Source organism: Natrix helvetica, assembly GCF_964273705.1.
Source record: "Natrix helvetica genome assembly, chromosome: 6".
In the NCBI taxonomy this organism is placed as follows: domain Eukaryota; kingdom Metazoa; phylum Chordata; class Lepidosauria; order Squamata; family Natricidae; genus Natrix; species Natrix helvetica.
The window spans coordinates 5,562,844-5,586,626 of NC_138553.1; the positions used below are offsets into that span (position 1 = coordinate 5,562,844).

The window sequence follows — 23,783 nt, forward strand, 5'->3', positions numbered from 1 at the left end:
TTGTAACCAAGTGATACACTTTCTACAGTATGTAAAGAGGGAAGATTTTGTGTTTGCTTTGAAAATTAAATAAAATAAAAACTTTTTTTTTTTTTTTAAAGAAGAAAAATAGATTTTAAAAAAAACCACAAGGATAATTTTGGAGAAGATGGCAAAGGTTTTGTTTCTCTTGTAATCGTGCACGGAAGTTAGGAACATCATGATTAAATACATTATCCACCCCGGTGGAATCCAGCTGGTGGCCTTGCCATCACATCCGAGAGCAATTAAGGCCAAGGTTTTAATTTATACAAATTTTTTTTTTAGTTCTAGTACGGATGAGATCAAGGGGAATAGCCACCCCCTCGACCTCAGACCCAGTCTGTTTCTTTCGCATTAAAATTCATACTTGTGGCAGTTAGGTGGCCTTGAATTACTTGTTCCTTTTGTTAAAGAGGGAACAGCTGCAATATTTTCCAGTTATCTCTAAGCCAAAAGCTTTGGGGTTTCTGGCCAAACTTGTTTTTTGTGTGGTTTGCCAGGATTTATGCTTCAAAAAATGAGAAGAACAAAGGAAGGAGAGCAACGCAAGGAAATGTTATCTTTAATTAAAAGGTAAGCAAATTGAATCAGTGGATTCAACTACTGCTAGTGATGGCATTACAACCCCAATCGAGTCCGAAATTTGAATTGTTAAGTGAGGCAGTTGCTAAGTGGGTTTTGCTCCCTTTTACGACCTTTCTTGAAGCAGTTGTTTAAGGAGCCACTGCAGGTGTTAAGTTATCTGGCTTCCTCCTGGACTTGTCAGATATTTTGCAAAATAGGATCACATAACACCGGGATATTGCAACCGGCATAAATGCACGCCGGTTGCCAAGTCTTTGAATTTTGATCACATCACCATGGGGATGCTGCAAGGGTCACAAATGCAAAAAAACTGTCACTAAATGAATTGTTGTAAGTCAAGGACTACCTTGATCAGGGCTGTCAAACTCCAAGTCTGCGGGCTGGATGCCTCACGCACTTACTTACCACTTAGCATGCCCACACCTGGTTTAGCAAAAGGGGGGAAAGTCCCAATATGTCACGTGATGTTGCCGTGATGACATGAGTTTGATACCCCTGACCTAGATTCTGAAAAATATCTCCCTTGCGTTACAATCCCAAATTACAATATGTTGAGAATCAAGGGGCAAGGTTGCAAGAGGGACAACCAAGACATTTAGGGATCCCAAGGGCTGCCAGTTACGCATTGCTATTTTGTAATTTGAGTTGACTTGGTAGCAGGGGTGGGTTCCTGCCAGTTCTAACCTCTTCTATAGAAGAGGTTCCAGAAATCCAGAGTGCCGTTTAGAACCGGTTCCAGCTCCCTCCCCCCGCCCGTCCGCACATCATCAAGATGAAGAGTGAGTGGAGGAATTCTGGGAGTTGAAGTCCACAAGTCTTAAAGCTGTCAGGTTTGAACACCCCTGGGGTTTTTTCCCTAAAGGGTTAGGGGTGCAAGGGTCTTGTAACTTGACAGCTTTAAGACTTGCGTGCTTCAAATGCCAGAGTTTCTGAGCCAACATTTTGATTGCTAAGCAAGAGCGTTGTTAAGTGAGTTTCACCACAGTCACCCAGTCACATGGCCAGCAAGCCACTCCCACAAAGCAGGCCACACCTACGGAAGAGGTTCTAAAACATTTTGAAACCCACCACCGCTTGGAAGGGACTAGGAGTGAAATGCTACCGGTTCGGATCGGTTCGCCCGAACCGGTAGTAAAAAGCTTCTGGTTCGCCCGTACTGGTAGTAAAAAAAAAGAAAGAAATTGGTTCGGGGAACCAGTTTTTCCGATGATCAGCTCAGGCAGGAAATCCTCTTACCTTCGCTACCGGTTGGGAATCAGGAGCACATGTGTGTGTGTGTGTGTTTGTGTGTGTTTGTGTGTGCTTGCTTTGCACGCGTGCAGCGCTTATGTGCATGCGCAGAGCGACCGTGATGATGTCTGGGCAGGTGGACGGAACCTCCCACCGCTGCCACTACTAGTTCACCCCGAAGCAGGGCGAACCGGCAGAATACCACCGGTGGGTCAGCTGTGACGCGCGATTTATATTAGCTAGAAAGTAGGATTTCCTGCTTTCTAGCTAATATAAATCACGTGGCACAGCGGGTTCCCTTCCCCCCTCCCGCTGTTCGCTTACCTTTGCAGGCACACTCAGTAGCAGGCTCCGCCTACCCAACCAGATGTCATCACATCCATTTTTGACATGCACATGCGTGGGAGCTCAGTAAGTGGATTTCACCCCTGGAAGGGACTCAACCTTGTCTCCTTCCCTTCTTGCAGATATCCTGAGCTTTGGGACCAAACCCTTCCCACCTGCCACAGGTCTTGGCCTCCCCATTCCAAGAGGCTGAGATCACGACGCAGAGACAGACGGAGGTTGCAATGACATTTCCATCTCACAATCCCTCCCTTGTTACCCAGTGTGGGTTGAAAGGATGCCCACGAAATGCAAGCCCAACCCGTTCCAGCAGAAGACAAGGCTCAACTGTTCAAGCACTTCACCCAGGGCAGGCTTCCTCTGAACTTGTAGACTGACAACAATGATCTCATTCTGGGGTGGTTCCAGGTTCAACCCTTTGCCATTTCCACTGGACACCGAGTCAGCCCTTTGCTTGGGACGTTAGAAAACGCTGACCTAACTTCTTGCAGATGGAAAACCCGTTGAAGGAAGTTCAGAAGCTCTTTTGTTGATGTGTTTGGTGTGGGCCTTCATCCTAAGTCAAGGATCAGCATTGATGGGCCCCTGCCAAGGACTGTCTTGCCATCACCCCCCCCCCCCGGATCTGGCTGGCGGGTCTTGAGTTTGACACCCCTGGTCTAAAGTGAGGCTAAACTAGCCCCAATCTAAAATCCCAGATATGGCCAAAGAATCTCACCACCTTTAAATCATGGATCCAGAATCCCTGAGCATTGCGCAACAAAGTTCCTCACCTGCTTCATTTTGGTGCCCACCATGGATGCGCTTCTGTCAAGGACAAAGACAATGTTCTTCGGCAGAGGAGGGAGATCTTGGGGGGCAAAATAGTGCACAAAGTAGCCATCTAAAACCTGGTGAGATAACAAGAGAAGGAGAGGTTGTCTATGGAGATTCTCAATCGACACAACCCTTCGCAAATGCATGGCGCAACGCAGGTGAACAAACGCATGGGGATAGGATTCAGCAGTCCATACCAGAGGTGGTATTCATCCAGTTCTGAGAGGTTCTGGAGAACCGGTAGCAGAAATTTTGAGTAGTTCGGAGAACCGGCAAATAGGCTGGCCCCGCCCCTGCTGCCTCCCAGCTGATCTTCGTTTGTTGCCCTAACAGGAGTACAGAGCTGGAAAGCAGGTTAGTAGGGTGGGGAGGGAATAGGGATTTCCCTTCCCTTGCTACGCCCGCCAAACCATGCCCACCAAGCCACACCCATAGAACCGGTGGTAAAAAAAAATTGAATCCCACCATTGATTCTGCACCTGAAAAATTTTTGTGCTTTTTTGGAGTATAAAACGCACTGGAGTATAAGACAAAATCGTGATTTTGAAGAGGTAATTTTTTTAAAAAAAAGTTTTTTGCACTCTGCAGGCCTCCCAAGCCCTCTGCACGCCTCGTTTTGTGCAAAAAAAGGGGGGGGGGCATGCAGAGGCTTTGGGTGGCTTGTGGAGGACTCCTGGGGGCTGGTGGGGGAAAATGGCCCATGTTTGCTCATTTTTGCCCTCCTTACCCCCAGGAGCAGTTTGCAAGCCTCACAAACCCTCTGCAAGTCCATTTTTGCAAAGGGGGTGGGGTTTCAATAGGCCAAAAATGCTGTATTCAGTATATAAGAAGCACCCAGGTTTTCACCCTCTTTTTCGGGGGGAAAAGGTGCGGCTTATACTCCGAAAAACACGGTATTTCAGAGAACCGGCAAATAGGCTGGCCCTGCTCCCACTGCCTCTCTGCATCCCAGTTGATCTTCTTTTGTTGCCCTGAACAGGAGAACGGAGCTGGAAAGCAGGTTAGGGGGGTCGGGAGGGAATGGGGATTTTGCAGTATCCTTTCCCTGCCACGCCCATCATGCCACGCCCACCCGCCCACACCACACCCACCAAGCCACTGCCACAGAACTGATAGTAAAAAAAAAATCGAATCCCACCACTGATTCTGCATCTGGAAAAAAGATGAAGGTAACTCTTTTCAAGACAGCAGAGTCCACATTCTGGACAAAGAGGACCACTGAAAGAGGGGTCAAAGAGACCATATATGGGCAGGGATATGACACCACCTATCTCCTGTTTACAACAGAGTCCTTTCAACAGTTCCAAGAAGTTTCCACACCTCTTTGCACTATTCAGGTGACCCTGGGGGCAAATTAAGCCTCCAAGGGGCCGCAACGGTTTTCAGAGAGAGTACTAATGATCAGATGACTGCAAGGAACATAAATCCTAAAACATATGAAGAACGGTTGCAGGAACTGGGTATGTCTAGTTTAATAGAAAGAAGGACTAGGGGAGACATGATAGCAGTCTTCCAATATCTCAGGGGCTGCCACAAAGAAGAGGGAGTCAAACTATTCTCCAAGGCACCTGAGGGTAGAACAAGAAGCAATGGGTGGAAACTAATCAAGGAGAGAAGCAACTTAGAACTGAGGAGAAATTTCCTGACAGTGAGAACAATTAATCAGTGGAACAGAAGTTGCCTCCAGAAGTTGTGAATGCCCTAACACTGGAAGTCTTTAAGAAGATGTTAGATAGCCATTTGTCTGAAACGGTATAGGGTTTCCTGCCTAGGCAGGGGGTTGGACTAGAAGCCCTCCAAGGTCCCTTCCAACTCTGCTATTGTATTGTATTGCATTGTATCCTTCCATCCACCGTCATTTAGTCAGAACAGAAGAAGCTTCTTGGATGAGAAGCTAAACATTTACAAAGGTAAAAAAAGCAAAGTCCAATGACCTTTTCCCAAATGATTGGGAATAGAAGGAGAGAAAATTCAGGAATTTAATCTGCCAAATTTTGCAAAATATTAGCAAATCCTAAATCTGGAATCCTAAATGGGGATCCATCTGGAGCAATCGGTTGATTACATGCCCTCAAGTTTTGGTTGACTCTTAGCAACCATATAGAAGTGTAGAAATTTTGATCACGTGACCATGGGGATGCTGCAACGGTCGTTAAATGTGGAAACTGGTCATAAGTTCCTTTTTTCGGTGCTGTTGCAACTTCAAACGATCACTAAGCAAATGCTCGCAACTTGGGGGCTACGTCTAGAGTAGTTTTCCCCACACCCAACAAAAAGCACTGGTGGGAAAGCTGGGCTGGCTGGAATTCATCTCCAGGAATGTAGAGCCAGAAATGAAACCAAGGACATTCCCCCGACGTACCTGGACTTCCCCAACACTCAATTCTCTGTTGACATCATATTGGATGATAAAATCTCCTAGAACGCCATTCCTCGCGATCTTGGCTTGTTGAACCAAGTTGGGATTGAAGGTTACTTTAGCCAAGGTCTTTGTCTGGCCAACCACAGTTGAAGGAGGTGCAGTGGGGTGATCTGTTGAGGAAGAATAGCATTTTATTATTTTTATTTATTTCTTTTCTTTTTTTAAAATTTATTTTATTTTCCTATCTGGTCTACTCTCATTTTATCCGCTCACCTACGGTGCTGCCTGCTCCCTTGCCTTTGTTATTTTGGAGGGGGAGAACTTCCAAAGAGTTAATTCCCGAATTCTCGAGGATGTTGACCTCCACACGTAACTTGCCCACCAGCTGCTGGGGTCGGATGCTGACCGTGTAGTGATACTTTCCCAACCGTCTCCGTAGGAGCTCCTCATAATGCAGGATGAAGGTAGCTTCCACCTTCCGGGGAATTAATCCAGAGGCTTTGAAGGTCTCCATTTGGCTTTCTCTGCTGGAAGAATTCAATGGCTGCTTAGAGACACATTGTCAACCGTGAACCAAACTTGGCTGAGGCCATCTTTGTGGTTTCATGGTTGCCACGAGACAGAGGGGAGGAAAATTCAGATAGCTCGGCTTTGCCGTCCAAATAAAAAGTTTTCTTGTAGGAACCAAGGACATTCCAACAGGTGACTGGGGAGAGGAGGAGGAGGAGAGTAACCAAGCAACCTCTATTGGACAATGTGACTGATGACCTGGGGAGAAGGGAGTATCAGACCTGGAAGCCAACTTTTACATTGGGCCTTCAGGCCTGCGATAATTTTCTACTGTGGGAAAATGGGAGGGGGGAATATATGGAGTATGGGAAATATATAGACTAAATATCATTCCTCTCTCAGAGAGTCAAGGACACCATGTCCTGCAGCTGCGATGGTGTGATTGGGAGGCATCTCCAGTTTTGGACAGTGTTTGATTGGACCGTGTCATGGACATGTGGGTGCTGGGCAGGGACGTGAACTTTCACTTGGTGGGGAAAACTTTCAGATTCGGGTTTTCCCAGATGTGCTAATATGACATTTTTAAAAAATGAAACTTTGAGGAACCTCAAGACTCGGAGTCTTCATTCATTGCGGGTGTTACTTGGAATCCTGACAGGGGGAACTTTCACTTTTTAATTAGGTGAAAACTGCGGGAACTTTCAGAGTCGGTTTTCACCAGTTGTATCAATACGATGTACTGTATTTTTTGGAGTATAAGACGCACCAAGATTTTGAAGAGGCAAATTAAAGAAAAAAGTTTTTGCACTCTGCAAACCTCCCCAAAACAACCCGTTTTTCACGAAAACAGGCCGTTTTCTGTCAAAAAAAGGGCATGCATAGCCTTTAGGAGGCTTGTAGAATGCTCCTGGGGGGCTGGGAAGGGGGCAAAAACGAGCAAAAAACACTCATTTTTTGCTCATTTCTGCCCTCCTCAGCCCCCAGGAGCCCCCTGGAAGCCTCCTAAAGGCTATGCACAGCCATTTGGGTGAAGGGGGCGGGGTTTCGGGAGGCTACAAATGCTGTGTTCAGTGTATAAGATGCACCCAGATTTTCAGCCTCTTTTTTGAGGGAAAAAGGTGCGTCTTATACTCTGAAAAATATGGTATTCCATAAATTGTTCCTTGAGAAATCTACCTCTAAAGTTCCACTTTCAATGGGTGCATTACTTGGAACACGGGCACACATTTCCCCATACTTCCTGCTGCATATCAAGACTAGCTGGCGCCACTGATGAGAGTGAGAGGGAAGGAGCATGGAGAAGAGGCCTCACTGGCCGTAAAATGGCTTCTACTGTACAGCGCAGTGGAGTTGCCATGGTAACGGCTTCACAGTACTCCATAAGGGGGCTCCCTCTGCTAAGGAGGAAAACCCAACATTAGAAATTACGTTTGATCCGGATATTTCCCCCCTATAAATAAATACCCGGGCAACGCCAGGTTATCAGCACTAGTAAGGTATACCATATTTTTCGGAGTATAAGATGCACGTTTTTCCCTCAGAAAAGAGGCTGAAAATCTGGGTGTGTCTTATACACTGCATACAGCATTTTTTGCCTCCCGAAACCCCGCCCCCTTCGCCAAAATGGCCGTGCATAGCCTTTCGGAGGCTTTCAGAGAGCTCCTGGGGATTGGGGAGGGCAGAAATGAGCGAAAAACGGGCTGTTTTTTGCTCAATCCCCCCCCAACCCCCAGGAGCATTCTATAAGCATCCTAAAGGCTATCAATGGCCTTTTTTTGCTAGTTTTTGCCCCACCCCCCAGAGCACTCTACAAGCGTCCTAAAGGCTATTCATACCCTTTTTTGAAAAAAAAAATGAGCCTGTTTTTGCAAAAACTGGGCTGTTTTTTGGAGTTTTGCAGAGTGCAAAAACTTTTTTATTTAATATGCCTCTTCAAAACCCTGGTGCATCTTTTACTCCAAAAAGCTTCCTCAACCATTTCTTATACCAAAAAGAATCAAGGCAGGGTTACTTTGATCTTCTTTCTCACCCCTTCTTCTCTCCTAGGGCAAGTTGTCCTTTGCTTAATAATTCTTCCAATCCTTCACCAAGGTTGCTATATCTCGGTATTCCCCAAATCAAGAAGATGCAGTCCTTACCTGTCATCTCTGGGTCTTGAATATGTTTCTTCATCTGCACGCAACCAGTCTTTTCCAATAACTTCCCCATAATAAACCTTGTCACCAATAATCCTGGAATCAAGGAAAAAGGATACGCATGGAAAAAAGAAAGAAAGGCAGGTACTGATGAATCAATCTGTTGATTCTGTTTTCTTCCCATTTTTCATTTATTCAGCCTCAAACCGCTTCCTTCCTACTTTTGAATTAGATTAAAATGTAAAAGGTCTCCTCGCACATATGTGCTAGTCGTTCCTGACTCTAGGGAAATCTGAATTAGATTACATTTCCTTAAAAAATATGGTCTGGGCAAAAAAATCCCATACTGATATTAGCACCTCTTAACACGTAACAATTTTCCTGTGAACTTCATAGGAATTCATTATTTACACTCCTTTTTGTAATAAGAGATCTCTTATTGCTAGCCCTGTAAGGTAGTCATGCTTATGGCCACAACTGAGCCCAAAATTTCTGTCGCTAAGCGAGGCAGTTGTTAAGTGAGCTTTGCTCCCTTTTACGACCTTTCTTGCCACAGTTGTTAAGTGAATTGCTGCACTTGTCAAGTTAGTAACACGGTTGTTAAGCGGATCTGCCTTCCTCCGTTGAATTTGCTTGTCAGAAGGTTGCAAAAGAGTGAGAATAGAATAGAATAGAATAGAGAAGAGAAGAGAAAACAGAATAGAAATAGGGAATAGAATAGAAAAGAAGAGAACATAGAAGAGAAGAGAAGAAAGAGAATAGGGAAGAGAAGAGAAAAGAAGCAAAGAGAACATAGAATAGAATAGAAAATAGAAGAGAACAGAATAGAATAGAATAGAATAGGGAATAGAATAGGGACTTGAAGAGAAGAGAACATAGAAGAGAAGAGAACATAGAGTAGAATAGAAGAGGGAATAGAAGAGAAGAGAGGAGAGGAGAACATAGAATAGAATGGAAGAGAAGAGAACAGAGAATAGAAGAGAAGAGAACGTAGAATAGAAGAGAACATAGAATAGAATAGAGAAGAGAAGAGAATAGGGAATAGAAGAGTAGATAAGAGAACACAGAACAGAAGAGAATAGAGAATAGAAAAGAAGAGAAGAGAACATAGAATTGCACAGAATAGAATAGAAAATATGGAAGGGAAGGGAATAAAAGAGAAGAGAAGAGAAGAGAAGAGAAGAGAAGAGAAGAGAAGAGAAGAGAAGAGAAGAGAAGAGAAGAGAACATAGAACAGAACAGAATAGAATAGAAAATATGGAATGGAATGGAATAGAATAGAATACCCAGGGATACTGCAACCGAATGAGCCAGTTGCCAAGTGTCTCAATTTTGATCATGTGACATTTGGGAGGCTGCAACGGTCATAAGTGTGAAAAATGGTCATGTCCCTTTTTGCAGTACTGTTGCAGTACCGTTGAATGGTCGCTAAATGAACTGTTGCAATTCGAGGACTATCTGTACTATTTTAAGGTTATATTAAGAGTCTTGCAACTCTAAAAATTTCTCTTCCCCCCCTCCTTTTCCTCTCCAGAAAACTAGGGAAGGTCCCTACTGAAATGCTGAAAATATTTTTTATATCCTTGTTGTCCCGTCTGCGATTTCTCCTCCCATCCCCCAAGGCCATTCGCACAGACCATCACATTTATTTTATGACACAACCGCTCACCTACATGGTAAAATTGGAGACGAAGGCCGTGATGGGTATTTGCATCTCAAAGATTCCTTCTCGAGCCTCCGAGCCGGTGTTCACCAAAGTGCAGGAGACGGTGGTAAATGCGTATCGAGAAATTATTGTGGCTTTCACTGAGAATTCGGACATACGAGGTCTGGTTTCCTGTTGGGGACACAGCAATAGTTCCACAAAGGCAGGATAAAGTAATGCCAGTCACTCCAGGTAGACACAAAACACGACCAGATAAACTAATTCTGCTTAATTGTAAGGCTGCTGCATTAACTACATTAACATAATATATCTATAATCTATCTATCTATCTATCTATCTATCTATCTATCTATCTATCTATCTATCTATCTATCTATCATCTATCTATCTAATCTATATCTATATCTATATCTACATATCTATTTCTATTTCTATCTCTATTCCTATCGATCTATCTATCTATCTATCTATCTATCTATCTATCTATCTATCTATCTATCTATCTATCTATCTATCTATCTCTCTATATATCTACATATCTATATCTATATTTCTATCTCTATCTCTATCTATCTAATCTATATCTATATCTATATCTACATATCTATTTCTATCTATCTCTCTCTCTCTCCCTCTCTCTCTCTCTCTCTCTATCTCTATATCTACATCTACATCTATATTTCTATCTCTATCTATCTATCTATCTATCTATCTATCTATCTATCTATCTATCTATCTCTATCTCTATCTCTATCTCTATCTATATATCTACATATCTATATCTTTCTATCTCTAAATATTTCTATCTATCATCTATCTATCTATCTATCTATCTATCTATCTATCTATCTATCTATCTATCTATCTATCTATCTATTTATATCTATATATTTCTATCTCTATCTGTATATCTCTCTATCTATCTATCTATCTATCTATCTATCTATCTATCTATCTATCTCTCTATATATCTACATATCTATATCTATATTTCTATCTCTATCTCTATCTCTCTCTCTCTATCTAATCTATATCTATATCTACATATCTATTTCTCTCTCTCTCTCTCTCTATCTATCTATCTATCTATATCTCTATATCTACATCTACATCTATATTTCTATCTCTATCTCTATCTCTATCTATCTATCATCTATCTATCATCTATCTATCTATCTATCTATCTATCTATCTATCTATCTATCTATCTATCTCTATCTCTATCTACATATCTACATATCTATATCTATATTTCTATCTCTAAATATTTCTATCTATCATCTATCTATCTATCTATCTATCTATCTATCTATCTATCTATCTATCTATCTATCTATCTATCTATCTATATCTATATATTTCTATCTCTATCTGTATATCTGTATATCTCTCTATCTCTCTATCTATCATCTATCTATCTATCTATCTATCTATCTATCTATCTATCTATCTATCTATCTATCTATCTATCTATCTATCTATCTATCTCTTGTATTTACAAACAGTCTGCCTATTACTAAAAATAGCAGATAGTGTCCTCCTTCCTTAAGCTGTGAATCACTGAAGGTATCTGTTTCCAACTGTTACTTCTTGTCCTGCCCTCAAGTGCTTTGGAGACTAGGTTGAGCCATCTGTGAGTGCCACTCATACTGGAAGACTGCTATCATGTCACCCCTAGTCCACCTCTTCTCCAAAGCACCTGAAGGCAGGACAAGAAGCAATGGATGGAAACTAATCAAGGAGAGAACAAACCGAGAACTAAGGAGAAGTTTCCTGACAGTGAGAACGTTTCCTCAGTGCCTACAGAAGTTGTGGGTGCTACATCATTGGAAGCTTTCAAGATGAGACTGGAGAGCTATTTGTCCAGAATCTTGCTTGAGAAAGGGGCTGGTCTAGAAGACCTGCAAGGTCCCTTCCAACTCTGTTATTCTGATCCGTATCCCTGACTCTCTTGTCTCGGTTCTGATCTGATGCCAGATTACGCTGTCCTGATTTTGGGATATGCAAAGTGTGTCATTAAGGGATATGCAAAGCTACTCATTAAGCTCTCTATCTTTGTTCTATCTCTCCTTCCACCCTCCCTCCCCTTTCCTTCCTCCCTCCCTCCTTCCCTTTTCTTCCACCCTCTTCTTTCCTTTCCTTTCTTCCCTCCCTCCCTCCCTTTCCTCTCTTGCACCCTCCTCTTTCCCTTTCCTTTCAGGGGTGGGTTTCAATTTTTTTACTACCTATTCTGTGGGCGTGGCCTATTTTGTGGGTGTGGCTTTGTGGTCATGTGACTGGGTGGGTGTGGCCAACTTGTAAAATGTGGTGAAACTCACTTAACAACGCTCTTGCTTAGCAACCAAAATTTTGGGCTCAATTGTGGTCATAAGTTCTTCCTTCCTTCCTTCCTTCCTTCCTTCCTTCCTTCCTTCCTTCCTTCCTTCCTTCCAACATTGGATGGAGAAGCATCCCCTGATCTTAGCAGTGAAAAATGGCTGGACCAGAGGTGGTATTCAGCAGATTCTGACCAGTTCTGGAGAACCGGTAGCAGAAATTTTGAGGAGTTTGGAGAACTGGTAAATACCACCTCTGACTGGCCCCGTCCCCATCTATTCTCTGCCTCTTGAGTCCCAGCTGATCAGGAGGGAATGGGGATTTTGCAGTATCCTTCCCTTGTTATGCCCACCAAGCCACGGCCACCAAGCCATGCCCACAAAGTGGTAGTAAAAATTTTTGAATCCCACCACTGGAAGATTTCTTGATACAAGCCTGTCTTTTTCATTACGAAGTTAGGAGAGGGCTATTACTAACAATTTCTTGCAAGACAAGAATAATTCAAACTTAGAATATTACACACACCAATCTCTGCAGAAACCGTGTCTGTCTTGGGACTCTCCGTGCAACCTGCAAAGGAAGGGAAATCATCACTCAGCATGTTTTCCACTAAAAATGGATACCAAAATGTTCAGCAGAAGTCAGAATGGTGCCTTTTAAATGTTATGCTTGCCAGAAGCCATTTCTGCATCCTTAGGCTGGCTGCTAAGCCTCCATTAATAATGAGAGAGACTTGCAAAAAATCTGACACACATTACCAAATTTTGGGCAAAAATACACATGTGGTTAGAAAAGATCTTAGGAAAACATGTAGATCTTAAACCTGAACTTTTTAAAATTAGGCATAGTATCAGAAAAAAATGATAAACAAAGTGTATATTTAATATTGCATGTATTAACAGCAACGAGGATTGTATTGGCGCAGCATTGGGAGAAATGAAGAAATATCACTAGATGAAGAGATAACTGAGAAGATATCAGACTGTGCAGAAATGGACAGGCTTACATTGAAGATCAAACAGAAAGAAGATACAGAACACTAATGAAATGCACAGGTACAGTATAGGTGGTACCTTGCTCAATAGTAGTAACTGTGAAAGGGATCTTGGAATCCTAGTGGACAACCATTTAAATGGGAGCCAGCTGTGTGCAGCAGCTGCCACAAAAAAGAGGGAGTCAACCTATTCTCCAAGGCACCTGAGGGCAGAACAAGAAGCAATGGGTGGAAACTAATCAAGGAGAGAAGCAACTTAGAACTGAGGAGAAATTTCCTCACAATTAGAACAATGAATCAGTGGAACAACTTGCCTCCAGGAGTTGTGAATGCCCCAACACTGGAAGTCTTTAAGAAGATGTTGGATGCCCATTTGTCTGAAAAAGGTATAGGGTTTTCTGCCTAGGCAGGGGGTTGGACTAGAAGACCTCCAAGGTCCCTTCCAACTCTGCTATTGTATTGTATTATTGTACTATCATGTCCATTACAATAAAAATGCCTTTATTTAGAAAAATACGGACCAAAATAAATACAAACTCTTTTACAAAAATTCTCAGATCCAGCTAAAAGGATTAGGGAGATATTCAAACACAAGAAACAAAACAGATCTAACAGATCTCTCATTCTTATTCCATATATTCTCCAGCATTGTTCTCCAGGGAAGTAGAACTGAAAAGAAAATTTCCAAACAATTATAGTTTTCATAACTTTTTCCTTTCTGTGGGTTGCTGAATTGTCAACTTCCTGTCTTGTGGAGGTTGTGACAACCTCATTTTCATGCTGTTTAATTCTCAGTAGAGTTGTATTACTGTGTAGGGCAGTGATGGCGAACTTTTCGGCAGCAAGTGCCGAAAAGGGAGCGCTTTGCGCGAATGCAAGAGCTATGCATGTGCACACATGCTCGTCTGGCCCGCAACCAGAAAGAGGAGCTGCCAAGGGAGCATGTGTGTGATGAGAAATGAACACACATGCGCGCTGGCCAGCAAGTATTCTGGTGACTGCCACTTATGCACCCGTGCCGATCAGCTGGCCGGTGTGCATGCTCACGCCGGAAAACAGAAGACCAGCTTTTCCAGATTCTGGCACTGCCGCATGCACAAAGGCCAGCTGTTCATTGCATGTGCATGCATGCCAGAAAGCTGAAAGAGGAACATGTGACATGGCTCCGGTTGCCATTTCAGGCAAGCGTGCCATAGGTTCGCTATCACAGGTGTAGGACATTGATCTAGATCAGGGTATCTAACCTTGGCAACTTTGAGACTTGTGGACGTCAACTCCTAGAATTCCCCAGCCACCCATGCTGGCAGGGGAATTCTGGAAGTTGAAGTCCACAAGTTTTAAAATGGCCAACGTTGGACACTTCTGGTGTAAACAGAGTCATTTCGTCCTTTATATTACACCAGAGGTGGGTTCCTGCCAATTCTAACTTCTTCTATAGAAGAGGTTCTACAAATCTATCGTGGCGTTAGAACCAGTTCCAGCTGCCTTCCCCCGCCCGTCTGCACCATGCTTGCCCCACCCACCGCTCACTGATTGGCTGGCTCACCAATCGCCCCGCCCGCCTCTAACAGTCCTATCTAAACCTTAAAGTCTTAAAGCTGTCAAGTTTGAACACCCCTGGGGTTTTTTTTTCTAAAGGGTTAGGGGTGCAAGGGTCTTGTAACTTGACAGCTTTAAGACTTGCACACTTCAATGCCAGAGTTCCTGAGCCAACATGACTGGAGGAGGAATTCTGGGAGTTGAAGTCCATAAGTCTTAAAGCTGTCAAGTTTGAACACCCCTGGGATTTTTTTTCTAAAGGGTTAGGGGTGCAGGGGTCTTGTAACTTGACAGCTTTAAGACTTGCGTGCTTCAATGCAAGAGTTCCTTAGCCAACATGACTGGAGGAGGAATTCTGGGAGTTGAAGACCACAAGTCTTAAAGCTGCCAAGTCTGAACACCCTTGGGGTTTTTTTCCCCTAAAGGGTTAGGGATGCAAGGGTCTTCTAACTTGACAGCTTTAAAACTTGCATGCTTCAAATGCCAGAGTTCCTGAGCCAACCTTTTCGTTGCTAAGCAAGAGCATTGTTAAGTGAGTTTCACCACATTTTACAAGTTGGCCATGCCCACCCAGTACATGACTGCCAAGCCACTCCCACCTGGTCACATGGCTGGCAAGCCACTCCCACAAAGCAGGCCACACCTACAGAAGAGTTTCTAAAAAAATTTGAAACCCAGCACTGTATTACACCCATGCTGCTGCATTCTTTGAATATTTATCTTCTGCGTCACTTTTGCTATCCAGGGTTCCTTTCGCTGGGCTGCTCTCCACGTTCCTTAGATGGAGTCCAAAGTGTCGGTTATAAATATTTAGGTTATAAAAATCCGACACAGCAGCCTGATGCCAATGTTCTCGGCCATGGAGTATTTATCTCCATAGACTCTCCCTCCCACCTGGGCTCTCCCCCTCTGCCATGGCAGGCCTAGATCAAAGAGACAGATGGAATTCGCTTTGTATGGTCCTCTGCTGGGTTTGAATGGCGAACGTGCAGAAGTTGCATGAAAGAATGCGAGGTTTTTTTTTGACTCCCAGCCAAGTTGCCTTTTTGGAGGAATACAAACTCTGGAAAATGTTTGAACTCACAAACATGAAAGTTCTTGCTACTGCAATCCACGCTTTAAGCAACGTAGAACTAAGGAGAAATTTTCCGACAGTGAGAACAATTAATCAGGGGAACGACTTGCCTTCAGAAGTTGTGGGTACTCCATCACTGGAAGTTTTTTCTATTCTATTCCATTCTATTCTATTCTAAGAAGATGTTGGATAGCCATCTGTCTGAAATGGTATAGGGTTTCCTGCCTAGGCTGGGGGTTGGACTAGAAGACCTCCAAGGTCCCTTCCAACTCTACTTGGAATTGTATTGTATTATTATTATTCTATTCTATTCTATTTTCCTATTCTGTACCGTTTCCCTGAAAATAAGACCTCCCTGAAAATATTGCACCACAGTAGCAGCCATGAGGTGACTACGCCCGCCGCCTCCTGCACCTCAAAAATAATAAGCCCTCCCCGAAAATAAGGCCAAAAGCTTATTTCGGGGGTCAAAAGAAAATAAGACCCTGTCTTATTTTTGGGGAAACATGGTATTCCTATTCTGTTCTGTTCCATTCCGTTGCATTCTATATTCTATATTCTATATTCTATATTCTATATTCTATATTCTATATTCTATATTCTATATTCTATATTCTATATTCTATATTCTATATTCTATATTCTATATTCTATATTCTATATTCTATTCTACTCTACTCTATTCCGTTCTATTCCATTCTATATTCTATATTCTGTTCTATTCTATTCTATTCTATTCTATTCTATTCTATTCTATTCTATTCTACTGTATTCTACTCTACTCTATTCATACTCTATTCTACTCTATTTCTATTCTATTCTTAGTATGATTTGCTTGCAGCAAAGCAGTAGCTTAAGCGGTTAGGTGAGGTATGATCCCACCTGTAAAATCTCTCAGGTATCAGTATACGGAGAGCAGTATCCCTCACCATTTTTTAAAACACAGGTAGTCCTTGACTTACAACAGTTTGTTTAGTGACCATTTGAAATTACAACAGTAACCCGGAGAAAGTGACTGATGGTCATTTTTCACACAACCGTTCCAGGCTCTCCGTGATCACGTCCTCAAAATTCGGACGCTTGGCAACTGGCTCACATTTATGATGGTTGCGATCATGCGATCCCCTTTCACGACCTTCAGTCAAACAAAGACAATGGGGAAGCCAGACTCACTTAACAACCACGTTCCAAACTTAACAACCACAGCAGGAAAAGTTCGTAAAATGGAGCAAAACCCATTTAACAAATTTCTCTTTTAAAACAACATAACATTTGGGGTCAATCGTGGTCATAAGTTGAGGACTATGAGTCCAGGGATACTCTGAACAAATGGGGCTATCCGGTGACTTCTGCCCTTTGTGTTTGTGGCAGTGGTGGGTTGCAGGCCCGGTAGGGGTGTACCGGATCCTGCCCGGAGCACCGGGTACCGTTCCGGTACGGTGCTCCGGAGGGCCCACCCGCCTGCCCGAACTCCTTACCTGTGCTTTAAGCCTTTGGCGCTTCCGCCCACCCGCATGGCATGTACGGCACCTGTGCGACGCTCCGCCGAGCAGCTGGAACGTCGTGGAGGCTTGCAGAAGCGTCGCAGGTAAGTACGACCATGTGGGTGACGCCGGGGCAGTTCCAACCGTAGCGGATGGAACGGAACCCGGAACCCACCACTGGTTTGTGGTGACATACAGACAACATCACAAATGTACACCTTTGTGTCACAATCAGTATACAGTTGAAGTTGAAGACCTCGTGGCAGTGTGACAGAAAAATGTTGCGAGTTTCTGTGCAAGGTCTGTTTCCTTTGTGCCTGTTGTAATCTTGCATTTTATATTTTAAATGTTAAATCTTGTAGTATATTTCATTTTAATTGCGAGGCTTCTAACAAGACCGGGCAATGCACTCAGCTTCTATAATTATGTATTCTACGCTGGTCCCTGCAAGCATGAAGTTCTCAAACATTTTTTTGTGGTTGTTGGTTAAAAAACTAACTGCTCCCAGAACCTCTGATCTAAGGACAAAGCAAGAGCGATAGAAACCTGGAGGTAAAGCAAAATCTGTGCATTTCATGCCACTTTATATATGAAGCTACTTTGAAAATCACTACCTCGATTTATAAGAGTTCATTTAGTGACTGTTTGAAGTTACGACGGCACTGAAAAAAAGAGACTTATAACCCTTTTTCACACCGGTGCAGCTTCCCCATCCATGATTTATATTTCGATGCTTGAGGACTGGCTCATATTTATGACGGTTGCAGTGTCCCAGGGTCACGTGATCGCTTTTTGCGACCGTCTGGCAAGCAAAGTCAATGGGGAAGCCAGATTCACTTAACAACCGGGTGACTGACTTAACAACGGAATTGATTTGATTAACAAACGGGGCAAGAAAAGTCGCAAAATGGAGCAAAGCTCACGTAACAAATTTCTCACTTAGCAACCTAAATTCTGGGCTCAATTGTGGTTGTAAATCGAGGACTACCTGTACAAACAGATAACCCCAGACAGCCTCCAGCCATCACCCTACAATCACGGATAAATGCACTACAAACAGCGAAGTCCATGCAACATTAACTTTTCCAATGTACCAAGATTAAAACATGATTTTCACCATCACTCGGGGCAGTTAATGTTTCAGCCAAGCGGATCGGCGTTTAAGGAGCTGGAATGTAGATGGTTGTAGCTTAGGGAAATGGCCCTAAATGCTCCTGGCTGTGTTTAAATGGCTTTTTTAATTTAGTTTTTGCTGCTAGTCTCTCGCAGAACTCCGCCAAGGTTTTGCAAAAGCCTAGGAACACAGTTTGAAAAACTCAAGATTCGTGCTGGAAAGTCTTTTTATTGCATTCTGCAAAATGAAGAATTTTTGACCAGGGGTGGGTTCCTAACCAGTTTACTACCAGTTCGCTGAGAGGGTGTTTTGCATGTGTGGTGCTCCCTTCGCTCGCCCGCATTCCCGCCCCACGTTGCTGCACCTGCGCAGTTGACTGAAAACTGTTCTGAGGATGCGCAGAAACATGCTGGCAACAGCAGAAGAGACCGGAGAACCAGTTCAGGGCGTGGCAGGCCTGGGTCGCTACCGGTTCCCGCGACCCAGGCCGCCATACCACTACCGAATCGGCTGAACCGATCCGTGTGCATGCACATTTTGATTTAAAACAATCTGCGCATGCACACATTAAAAAATAAAAATAAAAATTACTATCAGGCCTGCAGTCATATTCCTTTTAGGATCTTTGGCCTGACACACACTATCTCTCTTTCTTTACTATGCTGTTTCATTAGTGGGGTAATTGGGAGAGGGAATAGTAAGGAGTAGAATTGTAGAATGTGTCGTTGTCAAAATAAAACATTCCTTTCTAGAAGCCCAAGGTCATCTTTTGTCCCCGCACCTCTGCACCTGACCGGAACTAGATGGGTGGAAATGCCAGCGTGGCAAAAGAAGATTGGACCACGGGATGGACTTGGGGGTATGGGGACAAGATCATGAACTTTCAACTGGCTGGGAACCCCAGGAAGCTTTCAGATTCAGGTTTCCCACAGATGTACCAGCATGTCTCTCTTACTAAATTGGAACTTTGAGGAAAGCTCTGCCTTGGACTCTGATTTAATTCTGGATGATATTTGGAACGCTGACATTTACATTTTTTAAATGAAGATTGTTCTGCGCATCAAGATGGCGCCACCGATCATAGAACTGGTATGGTCTCATATCTGCCGGAGTTACTACCTATTTATATTACCGGACAGAATAGGTAGGAACCCACCTCGGGGCCTGACCCATCGCAGCTTGCAGCCCCTTCCTCAAACCTCCTGGATGAAAGATAGGGAGTTTAAGACACAAAGGGATATAATCAAGATCCCGTACATAAACGCACCACCGTGCCTAACTTCCCTGTCGTACTGTCCCCATTTATTTGTACCCATTTCCTGTGCTCTTACATGTTTATTCTTATTCCTGTTACCTTGTAGTTGAGTGACAAACTAAATAAATAAATACCACTTTATAGTGTTAATACCACTTTATAATGTCCTGGTATGATATAAAAAGATGTGGAGACTCTAGAAAGAGTGCAGAGAAGAGCAACAAAGATGATGAAGGGACTGGAGGCTAAAACATATGAAGAACGGTTGCAGGAACTGGGTATGTCTCGTTTAATGAAAAGAAGGACTAAGGGAGACATGATAGCAGTCTTCCAATATCTCAGGGGCTGCCACAAAGAAGAGGGAGTCAAACTATTCTCCAAAGCACCTGAGGGCAGGAGAAGAAGCAATGGGTGGAAACTAATCAAGGAGAGAAGCAACTTGGAACTAAGGAGAAATTTCCTGACAGAACAATTAATCAATGGAATAACTTGCCTCCAGAAGTTGTGAATGCCCCAACACTGGAAGTCTTTAAGAAGATGTTGGATAGCCATTTGTCTGAAACAGTATAGGGTTTCCTGCCTAGGCAGGGTGTGTGTGGACTAGAAAACCTCCAAGGCCCCTTCCAACTCTTGTTATTCTATTTCTATTTTTCTCTGCATCACCCCGGCATGGGGACCTGCTCACCCAGAGGGATGAATTTTAAGATTGCTTACACAAAGCTTCAAACGAGGCAAGGCGCTGGAGCAAAACCAACCTTCTATATACATGGGGCTTTTTGCAAGTTGCTCCTTTCAAGGTTCTTGGACTGAAAAGCAAAAGGCAGCAACTCAGGTCTTAAAAGGGCAGGATGCAAACACCACGATCCGTCGGTGGTATTTACACTAGAGCTGTGGACTGCAGAATAATGACCATATTTTTCAGACTATAAGACGCACAAAGATTTTGAAGAGGCAATTTTTTTAAAAAAATGTTTGCACTCTGCAGACCTCCCAGACCCTCTGCACGCCTCTTTTTTTTTTGTGACAAATGGGCCACACGGATAGTTTGAGAGGCCTGCAAAGTGCTCCTGGAGGCTGTGTGTGTGTGCAAAAAGAGCAAAAAACCCAGCCCATTTTTTTGCTTGTTTTTGCCCTCCCCAGCCCACAGGAGCACTTTGTAGGCCTCCCAAACCCTCTGCATGTCCATTTTTGTCAAAGGGACGGGGTTTTCGGGAGGGCAAAAATGCTGTATTCACTGTATAAGACGCACCCAGATTTTCATCCTCTTTTCTGGGGGAAAAAGATGCGTCTTATACTCCAAAAATATGGTAATTAAAGTATATATAATCCCCCCGCCCCCTCCTATTAGTGCAGATCACATTGTCCAATTGAGCGTCACAATAGTGTGGTGGGAAAATTTCCTGAAAGCATCATGGTTTAGCCTCCGGAGGGGGGGGGGCTGAAGTGGGCGTGGCCAGGGGTGGGCATGGCCAGCTTCCTATCACTCATGTCCAGGGGGGGGTGCCTGTATGGCCCAGGTGCTCTACCAGCGAAAATGGGCTCCTGAGTTCCGTTTTCGGCTGTGAAAGCCTCCTGCAACCAGTTAGCAAGAGCTGCAGAGTATTTTTTTCAAATGACAGATAGTCCTTAACTTATGACTGGTTGATTAGAGACCCTTTCAAGTTACGAATGGCGTCCCTGAGGCTGCAGGTAGTCCTCGACTTACAACCATTTAGTCACCATGAGAAATTACAATGGCACTGAGAAAAGTGACTTATGACCATTTCTCACACAATGGTTGCAGCACCCCTATTTATAATTAAAATTCAGGCATTTTGGCAACTGACTCACATTTATGATGGCTGCACTGCTCAGGGGTCATGCGATCCCTTCTTGCGACCTCCTGACAAGCAGAGTTAACATTCACTTAACAACCGTGTTCTTAACTTAATAACTGGGGCAAGAAAAGTCGCAAATTGGAGCAAAACTAACGTAACGTCCGTCTCAGTTGTTTGGCTCAACTGTGGTCATAAGTTGAGGACTATCTCTACTTATGTCCTGGTTCTGAACTTGTAACAGCAACTGTCCTGCATTTACATTCAGTTGCGTTATCCCGCATTCACATGACCATGGTTCATGATGGTTTAATCGAAAACCGGGATTTACTTTTGGTTTTCAGCAAAACGGGACCTAGTGAACCATTGGCTTGCTTAATGACCATGGTCTTCGATTAATGACTGTGTTGGCTGGCTTAAAACTATGGTACTCACTTAATGACCGTCGCAGAATAGTAAAATGGATTCAAAAGCAGAGATTAAGCTGGATATGAAGCAAGGATAATTGGAAGGAAAGGGAGGCAGAGAGAAAAGGAAAGGATGAGCTTAACTATTATTATTATTATTATTATTATTATTATTATTATTATTATTATTATTATTATTATTAATTGATTGATTTATCAAACTTATATGCCGCCCATCTCACCTAAGGCGACGTTAGGTGGCTTACAGGCATGGCATAAAACACCGCATCAAACATTAAAAATTCAAATAAATAAGATATTAAATGTTAAAGTTCCGCTAAAGCAGCAAACTTTCTGATTGCTGACTGCAAATGATTTTTGCCACCTAATTAAACAGTCGATGTTAGAAGTTTCCTTCCTTTCTCCTCTGACAGAGAGATTTGGCACTGGTCAACTGGAAAACTCTTGATTTTGTAAATGAGTTATTAACGGTTTCTAAAAACCTGCCTTTCTCCTATATAATCCACTGCAACAGCTGCACCAAAGCCCTCTGTTGTCATCCTATCCATTCTGGAAAAAATTCAGAAACATCCTAACTTCTCGCGCGTGAGAAAATTCAGATCATGCTGTTTGGTAAAGCACGTAGTGTCATGATTTTTGTGTGTGTGCCAAGGACGTAAATCGAATCACGGCAGTTGTTAAGTGAATCCTGTAGTACAGTCCTCAACTTACAACCACAACTGAGCCCAGAATTTATGTTGTGAAGTGAGAAATTTGTTAAGTGAGTTTGCCCCGTTCTACGTTCTTTTCTCGCCACGTTTGTTAAGCGAATCAAGGCAGCTCTTAAATCAGTCACACGGTTGTTAAGTGAATTCGGCTTCCCCATTAGCTTCCCTTTTCAGAAGGTTGCAAAAGAGGATCCCCCCACCCCCACCCCGGGACACTGCAACCGTCGTAAATGTGAGTCAGTTGTCAGGCATCTGAATGTAAATCACATATACCACGGGGATGCTGCGACGGTTGTAGACGTGTGAAGAACGGTCATCAGCCGCTGTTTTCAGCGCCGTTGTAACTTTGAGCAGTCACTAAGTGCATCGTTGTAAGTTGAGGACTACCTGTAGTTAAGCAAATCTGGCTTGCCCCATTGTCTTTGCTTGCCGGAAGTTGGCCGGGAAGGTCACAAATGGAGATCACACGACCTCAGGACAATGCAACTGTCATAGATACATGCCAGTTGCCAACACTCTGAATTTTGATCATTATGGTCATAAGGATGCAGCAACGGTTGTAAGTGTGAAAAATAGTCATTAGTTACTTTTTTCAGTGCTGTTGTAACCGTTACTAAATGAATGCTTGTAAGTTATTTGTAGTTTCATTTGCATAATATGTTAACTTTACAGATCGTCCTCGACTTAACCGTATTTCTCGGACTATAAGACACAGTTTTTTGTCTCCCAAAAGGGGGTGAAAATTTCTGTGCGTCTTATAGACAGAATATTGCCGAAGCCCCGACCACCTGCCAGCCATTTTTTTTTGACTCCGCACACCCTGTTTTCGGGCCTTTTTCTCAGCCTGTTTTTGAGGCTTTTTTTCAGCCTGTTTTTTCCCAAAAAAACCAGACCTTAAAAACTTAAAAAATGGGACGAAAAAAGCCTCAAAAATGGGATGAAAAAAGCCTCAAAAATGGGACAAAAAGCCTTAAAACAGTCCCCAAAAGCCTTGAAAATGGACCCAAAAAATCCTCAAAAGCTGTCCCAAAAGCCTCAAAATAGAACCCAAAAAAGCCTAAAAAATGGCCCCAAAAGCCTGAAGAACGGGCTGAAAAAAAAGCCTCAAAAATGGGCCAAAAAGGCCTCAAAAAAGGGACAAAAAAGTCTTGAAAATGGTTAGAAAAAAGACTGGAAAAGGGCCGAAAAAAGCCCCCCCAAAAGGCTAAAAATGGGGCACATGGAGGCCAAAACCTTTTTTGTTGTTGTTGTTTTCTTCTTCTAAATTTAGGTACATCTTATAGTCAAGTATGTTTTATAATCCGAAAAATATGGTACAACCATCCATTTAATGACCGTTCAAAGTTACAATGGCACTGAAAAACTGATTTACGATCATTTTTCACAA

At 43.1% G+C, this 23,783-nt stretch overlaps 1 protein-coding gene across 4 annotated transcripts in view; it reads right to left on the reverse strand.

Moving 5' to 3' along the window:
• The window catches only part of ITIH5 (inter-alpha-trypsin inhibitor heavy chain 5), a 48,937-nt gene that overhangs the window by 21,584 nt on the left and 3,570 nt on the right, over positions 1–23,783 (reverse strand). The window contains exons 2-7 of one of the 4 annotated variants that reach the window (XM_081958066.1): positions 12,512–12,556; positions 9,678–9,841; positions 8,008–8,100; positions 5,633–5,883; positions 5,360–5,529; positions 2,955–3,071 (exon numbers count right to left, since the gene is read on the reverse strand). In XM_081958066.1, coding sequence (XP_081814192.1) covers positions 2,955–3,071; positions 5,360–5,529; positions 5,633–5,883; positions 8,008–8,100; positions 9,678–9,841; positions 12,512–12,556 — 840 coding nt within the window. Of the gene's footprint in view, positions 1–2,954; positions 3,072–5,359; positions 5,530–5,632; positions 5,887–8,007; positions 8,101–9,673; positions 9,842–12,511; positions 12,557–23,783 lie in introns of those variants that run through there. The other 3 variants (XM_081958065.1, XM_081958068.1, XM_081958067.1) reach the window with 3 other exon arrangements.